Source organism: Poeciliopsis prolifica, unplaced genomic scaffold (assembly GCF_027474105.1).
Source record: "Poeciliopsis prolifica strain line A6 unplaced genomic scaffold, Auburn_PproV2 SCAFFOLD083, whole genome shotgun sequence".
NCBI lineage: Eukaryota > Metazoa > Chordata > Actinopteri > Cyprinodontiformes > Poeciliidae > Poeciliopsis > Poeciliopsis prolifica.
The window spans coordinates 740,508-752,845 of NW_026562458.1; the positions used below are offsets into that span (position 1 = coordinate 740,508).

The following is a 12,338-nucleotide window of genomic DNA, read 5'->3' on the forward strand; positions in this document are numbered from 1 at the left end:
TCGTGCTCACATAGATATTGTTGTCCCATTTACTTTCTTAGATATTCAAGTTTGAGAGGTTGTTAACATTTTGGATTGACCAAGAGAAGTTGTTCAACAATAAAATTAATCCTTAAATCTACAACTTGCATAGCATAATAATTGTGCACACAGTTTATGATCTTTGTGAACAGCTTTGTTGCATCAGAAACTAATATGTTCCTAAATTCATTTCAAGGTATATGGTTACAAATTTTAGTCAGTCTCCTCAGTCTGATGTATAAAGTTCTGGAAATAAGAAACTACATTTCTTTAGAAACCAAGAACAAATAACCACTTTCCTTCCAAAAAGTTTCAGATGTTTCCAGTTATATTTCCAGAGGTTTGATCCATTATCTACAGAAATCAGCTGCTCTGTTCTCATGAAAACACCTTCATATCTTTATCTCTGGATGCTGATGATGATGTTCTGTTGCTTCCTGGCTCCATGTCAGACTAACAGTGGATCACATTTCCACTGGGAAATACCTGGTAAAGCCATTCTGGTCCATCAGGACTTGGTTCCTGTGTGCATTGTGAGAGCAGTTCAGCAGGGAAGGAAAGCTTCATGATGTGGTTGGTGAGATCTGCTGGAACTCAACCAAACTGAGCTGATGTGGACCATCAGAGGTTCTGCTGGTTCTTAATGGGATCAGCAGGAACATTAAATCTTTACAATGACTTGGATCACCTGGTTCACTGCTCACATCCAGATATTACTTCATGGAGCTTGTTGTTGCCGCTACACTCTCCTTCACTCTCTACTCTCTCAGTCACTACTTCCTCTTCTGAGAGGGGAGATGTGCTACCAGCTCTCCATCTAACGGGTAAATTGAGTTTCCTAAATCTGCTGGGATCTACCCTATCCAGAACTGAAGTAAACTCTGTTTAAGCTGGTTTCGAGAAAGGATTCGCCTGACTACTAACGGCCTACATCCAGATGTCCCACCCTTCTTCCCCCTGTGAATTAGCCAGACTGAGCAGCATACAGCCAACTAGTTCCACAGAGCACATCTGTTAACGGTCGCTCCTTCTCTTTTTTGGAACTTGCACTTGTTACTGAATCAGGTTGGTTTTAGTGACTCGGGCGAGTCCCAAGGATGTTGTTTTAAATTTGGGCTAAAGCAACCTATAAAACATTACCTAGTTTTCTTCCCCAGAATCAAACATCACAGCTATTTTACTACCATCAAAGAACTTTGAGGTGACTTATTAATTGAATGTCCACAACATCTTTTAGATTTTCTTTATGCTAAATATTTTATTAGTAAAGCAATTTTGCAAGGGTCAGTACAGCTTAATGAAGTAGCAGAAATAATCAAATAAGTAAAATCATTTATCTAGCCTGTCTTTCCCTAACGCTGATACTAAGAACTAAAAAGGGAACCTTTAGAGAGACGGACGGAGTTTGGTGTCTCGAACCCCAGAACTGGATCGATGATGAAGAAGGTGTTGCAGCAGGCGGAGGAGGTTGATTGACGAAAGAAGGGATCTCTGTTGGTCTGATGAGCTGTCATCTCTGCATGGATGGTGAGGTCACACAGGACTTGGGTCTTTGTCTTTGTCTTGATCTTCATCTTTGCCTTGGGGTCTGAACCCAGCCGATGAGAGAAGTCCGATTTGAAGCCACATGTTGGGGGCTGATGGGTTGGTCCCCGTGCGCAGGACAGTCTTCGGCTCTGTGGCCCTGGCTCTTCTTCAGCTGCAGAGTTCTTTGTCCATCTCGGTCTTGACTCAAAGCTGCCTGGAGGATCCAACCAAAGATTCCTCTTTTGCTCTCCCCTTATATAGGGTTTATACCCTCTTTCGGTGCATTTTCATTGGCTAACACTGTTGCTGTGCTTGCTTTATTGGGTAACTTGTTTGGACAGATAAACTCATATCCATCACTGTCTTTTGTCCTGATGTCTTGGCTAATGTCTCAGAGTTGCTCAATGTTCCTCCCATGTCTCTGACACATGTAAGTTGTTCAACAAGCTATCTCCTAATAAGGTCTTGGACATCTCTGCTTTTCCGTTAGTCCCCATTCTACCCCTAACCTTTCACCTACTATCTACCTCCAACACATCATCAGTGATCTTTAATAGCAGTTACATGTTTTACACCATTTCAAGTTCAATGTTAAAATCACATTCATAAACCTTTTAGTTTCTTTAATTTAGCATTAATTTATAATTTTATGATAACCACAACTTATTACTTTTTTATTATTTGATACCAAAGTTACAGTTACTTGTTTTACTTGTATGTTTTCCAACAAGTGTAAGTAAGTATCGTTATAAATAAACCAATATTAATATAAGTACTTTACTTTAAATCTTATCTAATTACTCAAAATGTTTAGATTTTATCCTTTGAAACTTTATGCTTTTAAACGAGGACTGGTCTCAGCTATTTTTATACAGCTGCAAGCTCGAAACTTACTTCCTCTTTTTCCTGGAAACCTGCTCTTCCTGTCTCATCTCTCTCTCTGACTATGATTTCTTATGATTAGATAGAAAAAATAAGTATAATGAAAGCTAAGTTTGCAGGAGACAAAACAACACACACAACCAGAATTATTTTATTGCAGTCTGGGTCTACTGTTGGATCTAGATGTGATTGGTGTGACTTATTTTAAAGGTAACTTTATTTGTTGTTACTGTTAACTAAAATCTCCAGCATGGGGAAGTGGGATGATCTCAGATTTTTCTTGACACCCCCTCTTCGAGGTCAGACCTTTCCCATGCTGGGGATCCATCACCCTCCTGCAGGTCTGCGTCCTCGTTCCCTGGAGAGAAGAAGAGGTTCATCTGGGATGCTGGGATGTGAAGATGCAGATTCTTCATCCTCAGTTGTCCTGAAGGTGTCAGTAAAGTCATCAAAACTCCACTTCTCTTGACAAGCTTCAGATTGTCTCTGTGTGGACAGATGTAATGTGAGCTCACTGGCTTCAAGGGATCTACAGGATCCATTTTAAATCCTCTCTATAGGATCCAGTAGAGGATCCACATGGACACACCCAAATATCTCAGACCTCCTCCATGTCCACATCACCTCAGATCTAGTCATCAGAACCTGATGGATGTCCTACACTGTCCTGAAGACCTGTGTGGACAGAACTAGGGCACTATAATTATATCAATTGTACGATATTTATTGATTTATTTTCCCACTCTCGGAAGGTATCAATTTTTCATTTGCGAGTATCAATATATTAAACCATAGGGGTCCGTAGGCTTATACCGTCTTTTTACATGTCTGGTTTGTGACGGCATAGCAGCAAGACTCCACCTCATCCAGTCTCACTTTCAATTTGTGCTTAACATGCACATTTTAAACTACACACCAGTTTTTAAATTGTCTTAGTAGGCCAAGTAAAACCAGAGCTATAATAACATAAGTAAACCATATTTTTCCAAATGTCAGTCATTTGCATATTGAGAGTCTACAGAGGCTGATAATCTCCCCACTCAGCTGGATCACTGTTGAAACTTTGAGTTTTATGTCAAATCCACATAAACTAAATGATAGAAACCAATTTTCTCACTGTATCTTTGATTCATTTTATCCACCTGTAGACTGTTAGGCTTTGTCCTATCAGAGTCAGGTATTGTGTAGTTGGTGCTTTAATCAGTTTTCAGTTAATTAAATCCAAGGCTATGGAACACAAAATGTCACTAAAATCACTGTCCTTCTAAAACCTTTCAGAAAATCAAAAAAGTGGATTGAATCGTATCGCTTGCCAAATGTGATACATATTGTATTGTGATCAGAATATTGTATATCATATCGTATCATGATATTATAGTATTACTACATCCCCAGACAGAGCCTTCACTTTTACTGTCCATAAGCTGTGGGACTCTGTCTCCCCCAGCATCAGATCTGCTGACAGCGTGAAATGAAGTTGTAGTTCAGCACCAACATTTTCAAATGTCTACAGGGTGATTCTGGTGTTACTGGTCTTCTTCCTTGTTGTTCATTTTCCTCTTTCTAACTTATTTGAACTGTGTTCATGTGATGCTCTGTTTTATGCTTTAAGAATTTTAATGTGAAACTCTTGGTGATTTCCTCTGTGAAAACTGCTGGATGAATATTTTCTGACCTCCTAATTGTTCCTGGTTCCTCCACAGAGTGGACCAGCAGAGCTCAGAGGTTCCCAGTGGTTCATCTGTCCAGCAGCATCAAACACAGATGGACTCCATATTTATGGTCTGTAAATGTACAACTACTTTTTCATGAGTTCTGCTCACTGTCATCTCCATGCTGGACTTTGTAGACCAGAGGACTGTCAGTCTGTCCAATATCCATCTGGTATTGGACTTCAAAATTTCAGTCTGATGTTTCCTTTATTTATTACTCTGTTCCAGCTGCTTGAGGAAAACATTTTCACTTTTGTGAAGAACGAGCTGAAGAAGATCCAGAAGGGTCTGAGACCAGATGACCCAGAATGCTCAGAGAGTCAGAGTAATGATGAGGTGTTGGGAGGTGAGGATGAAGAGCAGAGGAGGAGCAGCAGAGAGGCAGTGATGAAGATCACACTGAACTTCCTGAGGATGATGAAGCAGGAGGAGCTGGCTGACCGTCTGCAGAGCAGTAAGAGGATTTCTACAAAGATTTGAACTGATGTATAAATCAGACATTTACTGATGTCTGAAGAGACGGAATCACGTTTTTTCAAATTATCTTCAGAGGATAATTTTATTTAGTTACTGATTTTAGTTTTTGTGTTAATTCAGGACATTTTGCTGCAGTTTGTCAACATCAACTTAAATTTGGTCTGAAGAAGAAGTTCCAGTCTCTGTTAAAGGGGACTATGAAAGCAGGAAGTCCAACCCTTCTGAACCAGATTTACACAGAGCTCTACATCACAGAGGGAGGGACTGGAGAGGTCAATGATGAACATGAGGTCAGACAGATTGAAACAGCATCCAGGAAACCACACAGACCAGAAACAACAATCAGACAAGAAGACATCTTTAAAGTCCCACCTGGAAGAGATCAACCAATCAGAACAGTGATGACAAAGGGAGTGGCTGGCATTGGGAAAACAGTCCTAACACAGAAGTTCACTCTGGACTGGGCTGAAGACAAAGCCCACCAGAACATCCAGTTCATATTTCCATTCACCTTCAGAGAGCTGAATGTGCTGAAAGAGAAAAAGTTCAGCTTGGTGGAACTTGTTCATTATTTCTTTAGTGAAACCAAAGAAATCTGCAGCTTTGAACACTTCCAGGTTCTGTTCATCTTTGATGGCTTGGATGAGAGTCGACTTCCACTGGACTTCCACAACAAGGAGATCCTGACTGATGCTACAGAGTCCACCTCAGTGGATGTTCTGCTGACAAACCTCATCAGGGGGAAACTGCTTCCCTCTGCTCTCCTCTGGATAACCACACGACCTGCAGCAGCCAATCAGATCCCTCCTCAGTGTGTTGGCATAGGGACAGAGGTCAGAGGGTTCAATGACCCTCAGAAGGAGGAGTACTTCAGGAAGAGATTCAGAGATGAGAAACAGGCCAGCAGGATCATCTCCCACATGAAGACATCACGAAGCCTCCACATCATGTGCCACATCCCAGTCTTCTGCTGGATCACTGCTACAGTTCTGGAGGATGTGTTGGAGACCAGAGAGGGAGGAGAGCTGCCCAGAACCCTGACTGAGATATACATTCACTTCCTGGTGGTTCAGACCAAAGTGAAAAAGGTCAAGTATGATGGAGGAGCTGAAACAGATCCACACTGGAGTCCAGAGAGCAGGAAGATGATAAAGTCTCTGGGAAAACTGGCTTTTGATCAGCTGCAGAAGGGAAACCTGATCTTCTATGAATCAGACCTGACAGAGTGTGGCATCGATATCAGAGCAGCCTCTGTGTACTCAGGAGTGTTCACACAGATCTTTAAAGAGGAGAGAGGTCTGCACCAGGACAAGGTGTTCTGCTTCGTCCATCTGAGTGTTCAGGAGTTTCTGGCTGCTCTTCATGTTCATCTGACCTTCATCAACTCTGGGGTCAACCTGATGGAAGAAAATCCACCAGCTTTTCTCTCTAAGTTTTTCAACAACTCAAATATAAGTGTTCTCCATCAGAGAGCTGTTGACCAGGCCTTACAGAGTCCAAATGGACACCTGGACTTGTTCCTCCGCTTCCTGCTGGGACTTTCACTGCAGACCAACCAGAGACTTCTTCAAGGTCTACTGACACACACAGGAAGTAGATCACAGACCAATCAGGAAACAGTTGAGTACATCAAGGAGATGATCAGTGAGAATGTGTCTGGAGAGAAAAGCATCAATCTGTTCCACTGTCTGAATGAACTGAATGATCGTTCTCTAGTGGAGGAGATCCAACAGTCTCTGAGTTCAGGAAGTCTCTCCACAGATAAACTGTCTCCTGCTCATTGGTCAGCTCTGGGTTTCATCTTAGTGTCATCAGGAAAAGATCTGGATGTGTTTGACCTGAAGAAATACTCTGCTTCAGAGGAGGTTCTACTGAGGCTGCTGCCAGTGGTTAAAGCCTCCAACAAAACTCTGTAAGGACACACATTGTTACTGATAGAAATCCGCTAATGATGATTTATATCACATTATATTATAATATTCATTCATGTTTCAGTTAATATAATGGTGCATTGTCTCTTCAAAGCATCCTACTGTGGGTGGATGAGCAAAAGAGAAACACATTTCCTTCAGCAGCTGGACAAAATGTTGAATAATAAAGCAGAAAAATTCATCTTTATGTTAAAAATTGAAATCGAATTAATATAGATAATTGTGTAATTTTATAATTGTCTTTCCAACCTCCTTGTTGCCTGTAGTTCTGTCCTTTAATGTTAAGGGTCCAACTATAAAATGAATCATTTCACACCAACTGATTGGTCAAGACCAATCAGTTGGTGTGTGTTGACATGTGTGTTACAAGTCATCATATCTGTAATTTTTTTCAGGCATAAAAAACTTAATTTCCCAAATCAACAAACTGGTTTCAGATTAGTATTTATAAGCTCCTACTCAGAAGATTGCCATCCATCCAGTAGATGAATAGGATTTGGCTTCATTCAGTGGCTCTCAAAAGTGCTCACATTTCTCTTAAATCCAGAGCTTTGTGATTTAGAATAAGATAGTTCCTTCTTTGTCTAAGAAAAACATTGTTGATTGGAAAAAAATTAAATTTTGTAGAATTGTTTAATGACATATTTTCCTCCCTGTCTCCTCAGACTGAGTGGCTGTAACCTCTCAGAGAGAAGCTGTGAAGCTCTGTCCTCAGTTCTCAGCTCCCAGTCCTCCAGTCTCAGAGAACTGGACCTGAGTAACAACAACCTGCAGGATTCAGGAGTGAAGCTTCTCTCTGCTGGACTGAAGAGTCCAAACTGCAACCTGGAAACTCTCAGGTAAAATGTTCTCAATCCTGGTGAAACCAGATTTCTGTCCATCACATTATATCAGTTATGATGCAAATATTTTTTTCAATAGTAGAATAAAATAATAATAGATGTCTTACAATGAAATGGGTAACCAGGCATACAAACCACAATTAATCTTTTAAGCTCAACAGTCATTAATATCTAAAATAACCCTTTGAAAATTTTGAATTAATATGAGTCAGAAGAAGATTTCTATTTCCTTTTGGGATCAATAAGCTGTTTTTTAACTTGAATTTAAGTATAGCAGTCGAAAGAATGATAAAAAATTAGAAATTAAAGAAGAGATAACTATTATGAATGTTACATTAGAATCAGTTTGAGCCCCACAGCCTGAATCTGATGACCAACTGCTGCCTTATTTGTTCGTCTCTTTTATTTTACCAAGACTGCCAGAACCACTTTGGGTCCAGATCGAGTTTAATAAAACCTCTTTGTTAAAAACATCATCTGGTCTGGACTTTGTATTAAGTGAGTTCTGTGTGATGACATGAGGATGGTAACATATTGGTGGCCCATCCTATTGCAACAAAATGTTTAAAATATATTTGGAGGTTCGTTCAATGTTGATATTTATGAATGTAATTTTAATTGTGGTGATTCTGAAAGTGTGTTTTCCATGAGTTTAGTTACCTTTAGTGTCAGGTTGGTGTTTTTAGATCTTTTTAATTTAAATACCGGGTTAAATTTCCCTGTATTTAATGTTTAGCTTGTTTTTGGATTGTTTTAGGAGCAAATTTGTTTCAATTTGATTCTATTTTTTCCCACATTATTTTTGTCGTCATTTTTTTCTCAAACAAAAAATTATTTTTTTTACAGTCCTTTAATTTAACAATTTGATTCTTGTTTAAAAAACAGTTTTTGTCTATTTCTGCTCAGTTTTCCATCTCTGTATCCAACAGTTAAAACATGTAATGATGAAACTGTAGATTTGCTCTTTTTGATTCAAGCTGCTGTTTTCCCTCAAACCAGCTCTGATGCTGATCCTCAAACTGAGCCTGATGCTGATCTTCAGCCCAGCCTTGATTCTCAGGCTTCATTGGACTCTTTCTGTTAAAACTGACATGGATTCATTTAGTTCATAGAGGAATTTAATATTTCTCTTGCCATCCTTCTTGTTGCCTTTAGTTCAGTCCTTCATGGCTGGAGACCCAAATATAGACTGAACCAGTTCACAACAAAAGGCAACATGATTATATATAAAACAGTTCATTAAATCAGTAAAGAGGAACATTGTTGACTGGAAAAAAGACAAACATTTTGATGAATTGCTTAATAACATAATTTCCTCCCTGTCTCCTCAGACTGAATGGCTGTAACCTCTCAGAGAGAAGCTGTGAAGCTCTGTCCTCAGTTCTCAGCTCCCAGTCCTCCAGTCTCAGAGAACTGGACCTGAGTAACAACAACCTGCAGGATTCAGGAGTGAAGCTTCTCTCTGCTGGACTGCAGAGTCCAAACTGCAACCTGGAAACTCTCAGGTAACTCTGGGCTCTTTACAAATTGATGCATCTTAGATGCAAAAAGAATAATTACAGATCCATCCAGCCGTCCGTCCGTCCGTCCGTCCATCAGTTCAGACCTTGGTCTCTACCTCCATGTTCTCATTTTCTCATCATGTGATGAATTGTGTGTCTGCAGCTTATCAGGCTGTTTGGTCTCAGAGGAAGGCTGTGCTTCTCTGGCCTCAGCTCTGACCTCCAACCCCTCCCATCTGAAAGAGTTGGACCTGAGCTACAATCATCCAGGAGACTCAGGAGTGAAGCTGCTGTCGGCTGGACTGAAGGATCCACACTGGAGACTGGAAGCTCTCAGGTATGGAGGAACCTGCTGCAGGAGCAGAGAAGGTCTGATAGAGGAGGAAGAGGGAGAAATGTCTTTAGTCAGTCTGCTGGGAAGCATTTAGGTTGAAGCTGAATGTTTAATTTGATAATTAAATATTTAGACGCCTCATCTGGAGGCAGAGATCATCACCCAGTTTTCTGGAATATTTTCCAGACTAAGAACGGCTCACAAGAAAAATGAAAGAGTGGGATGGTTTAATAGTTTAATAGGGACTCTGACTAAATTAATAACAAAAGTTAAGTTAGATTTTCATGATGATCTACTGATAACAGAAAGACTTTAAAACAATGTTGGTTGGAGTTCCAGACCAATCAGCCCCAAGAAGCAAAGATGAGAAGAAAAGTAACTCCATGTTGGTCAGATGGATGTTTAAAGTTCTGGGAGAGAAAAATAAAGAACTTTAGATTTTAAACAAAACTCACAACTTTCAGGATTTAATAAAATATACATTATATAAAAAGTGAAGAAAACTATTCATGAGAAAATGTGTGATTTTGATATTATAATGACAGAAATTATTACTGAAAAAAAAAAATCAGCTCCAACGAGGGGCCAAAGCAGCTCTTTAGTTTGCTTTTGCCTTGGGCTGGCCCTGTACATGAGGCTCATTTGTCAGGTTTAAAACAACTTCAGCAGATATTAAACAGACCCACATTTCTGCATTAAGGTTTTTTTTAATTGGTCTGTAATTTGATTAGAAATGTTTTCATTAACTGTAAGCAACAAATCATCATCATTAACAAACTAGAAAATTCCTGAAGAAATTTAACCGGGGCCTACCAAAGTGTGCCCGTCGGTTAGGACCCAGCGTTCTGATGCTAAACATTAGCATTAATGCCAAGCTTTGCTAAAAATAACAAAGTATAATAGTGGAGAATCACAAGAATGTTTACTAACATGGACTGGCACCATTCAGTATGTTAAAATAAGTGTATAAGTTAAAATTAGCCAAAATGCTAATGTTAGCATGAATACGGTCAGTAGCATAATCACAAGCATGATCTCTGTAATTTACTTACTCCATTCACCATACCAAACATTGGTAATAAGTCAGAGATATAGCTAATACCTCATTTAAGGTAAAAGGCTAATGCTAATGCTCTGCCTTGCTGTGCAAGGCAGAACCCTAACCTGAGTGAATAAGATCATGCTGGATAATCTTTTTGCACTGCCTATGGCAGTGCACTAGTGGGGAACAGTGAAATGCTAATGTTTGTGATATTAATGCTCTGCCTTGCTGTGCAAGGGAGAGCCCTAACCTGAGTGAAAATGATCATGCAAGCTAATTTCATTGTAGCGCCTGTGGCGCTGCATTAGCCACAGACGGATCTTAAGGCTTTTATTTTGAAATTTTCATTGAGCTTTATTTTAAATGGCCAATCTCATTCCATGTTTAACACTCATTGGGTTAAATCAGTTATAATGGTCAAAAGATCACTTACTTGATGGAAAAATTGTCAAGGCTTTTATTTTGAAATTTACATTAAGCTTAATTTTTAATGGTAACACTAATCCCATGTGTAACTATGGAGTTTTTAAATCAGTTCTAAAATTCCCAAAAAACAAGTACTTGTCATGGCCATCTGATTTCTCCTCTTTAGTAACTGACAGTTCTGCCATGTTGTAGTTCTGCCAATCAGCTCAGACTTCCTCTTTAGGCACGGAGTTTTCCGCCATGTTGTACTCCCAACCTGCAGTCATTGTAGTTCTAAAGAGAAGGTCAACTCTCATGTCAGTGTGACACACAAAGAGAGATTTAATTCTAAATGCTTGAAGCAGTAAGTTTTTCTGAAAGGCATGAGAGAAATAGTCAAGCTTTTATTTTGAAATTTTCATTAAGCTTAATTTAAAATTCACATACTAATTCCATGTGTAACAATGGTTGGTTAAAATCAGTTATGAAATGCCCAAAACACAAATAGTTCTAAAGGCCAGCTCCTTCCTCAGAGCTCTGCCATAATAAAAACTACAGTGATGCGTTTTGTAGTTCTAATCAGCTGCTCGGCCCTGCTGTGCTTCGTTGCTATGGTAATGGGGGATCCAGGGGGAGACAGAATTCTATCAGTTTGAGGCAGCCAGTTTTCACTTAAAAAAAGCGGTCCGAACAACTCCTTCCCGTTCGGAAACCATGATATGTATCGGAAAACCGTATGAAGCGTATGAGAGGGCTGTCTTTCGTCTCCGATAGTCCCGCGATTCATGTCTGTACATCACTCACAGTAATGACAGCAACAATATAAAAATGGTGTGCGCTGAGGTCTGACATTTTTCAGAAATACATGGAAGTGAACCTGGCTGAGCGAGTCGAAATCCTGTCGCATCACTTCACTCTGAAGCCCCTAGACAGAAAACCATAAGCCCTAGAAAAATTTTGAAAACATTTTACCGGAGCAGGCACCCGTATCTATGTCATGACCGAGTTTGATACCAATAGGGCAATATTTGTAAGCGTGGCGGCGATTTCAAAATTTATTTGGGGTCAGAATCGCAGTGCTTCCCACACTCTAACGAATCGTTGATTACACTCTAGTTTGGGATGTTTCTAACTGACGAAAAATTTTTGATGGTTTTTCGCTTTTTACTTTTTCATTGTAACTCCGAATCCCACCAAAAGTAATAGCTCCAATGCCGGCGCCGAGCCGCACATTTTGATACCACATTTGTGGGTGGGCAAGCAGCGGTACGAGCTGCATTAACGGTCACGGATGAAGAAGTTATAATAAAGAGGCGTTCTATTAGGTGAAGAACAATAGGTGCCTGCCATGCAATGCAATGCTCTCCTTATGCATTGCTAATGGCAGGCCCCAATAAAAGCTTTAAAACAGTTTGTGGGGAATTAATCTGTATGATGTGTTTAACTTGTGAGCCGAGTTACTGAAATACTTTTCATAAATATTTTAATTTATTGAAAATGACTTTAGTTAAGGATGCTAGAGAGACGCAGGTCATCCTGAAATTCTGATGCATAGAATCACAAATTTAATCTAAACTGTTACAGAGAGAAAACACAATAAAACATGATTTATCTGCAGCAATGATCATTAAGCGGCTCATTCAGGGATGGAAATTAGCACCTA

The 12,338-nt window shown here is 39.7% G+C and overlaps 1 protein-coding gene across 1 annotated transcript in view; it reads left to right on the forward strand.

Annotated features, from left to right (window-relative positions):
- Positions 1-12,338, forward strand: part of LOC129353068 (NLR family CARD domain-containing protein 3-like) — a 59,457-nt gene that overhangs the window by 43,941 nt on the left and 3,178 nt on the right. The window contains exons 3-8 of the mRNA XM_055022271.1: positions 4,134-4,212; positions 4,371-4,596; positions 4,740-6,531; positions 7,216-7,389; positions 8,724-8,897; positions 9,058-9,231. Coding sequence (XP_054878246.1) covers positions 4,134-4,212; positions 4,371-4,596; positions 4,740-6,531; positions 7,216-7,389; positions 8,724-8,897; positions 9,058-9,231 — 2,619 coding nt within the window. The remainder of the gene's footprint in view (positions 1-4,133; positions 4,213-4,370; positions 4,597-4,739; positions 6,532-7,215; positions 7,390-8,723; positions 8,898-9,057; positions 9,232-12,338) is intronic.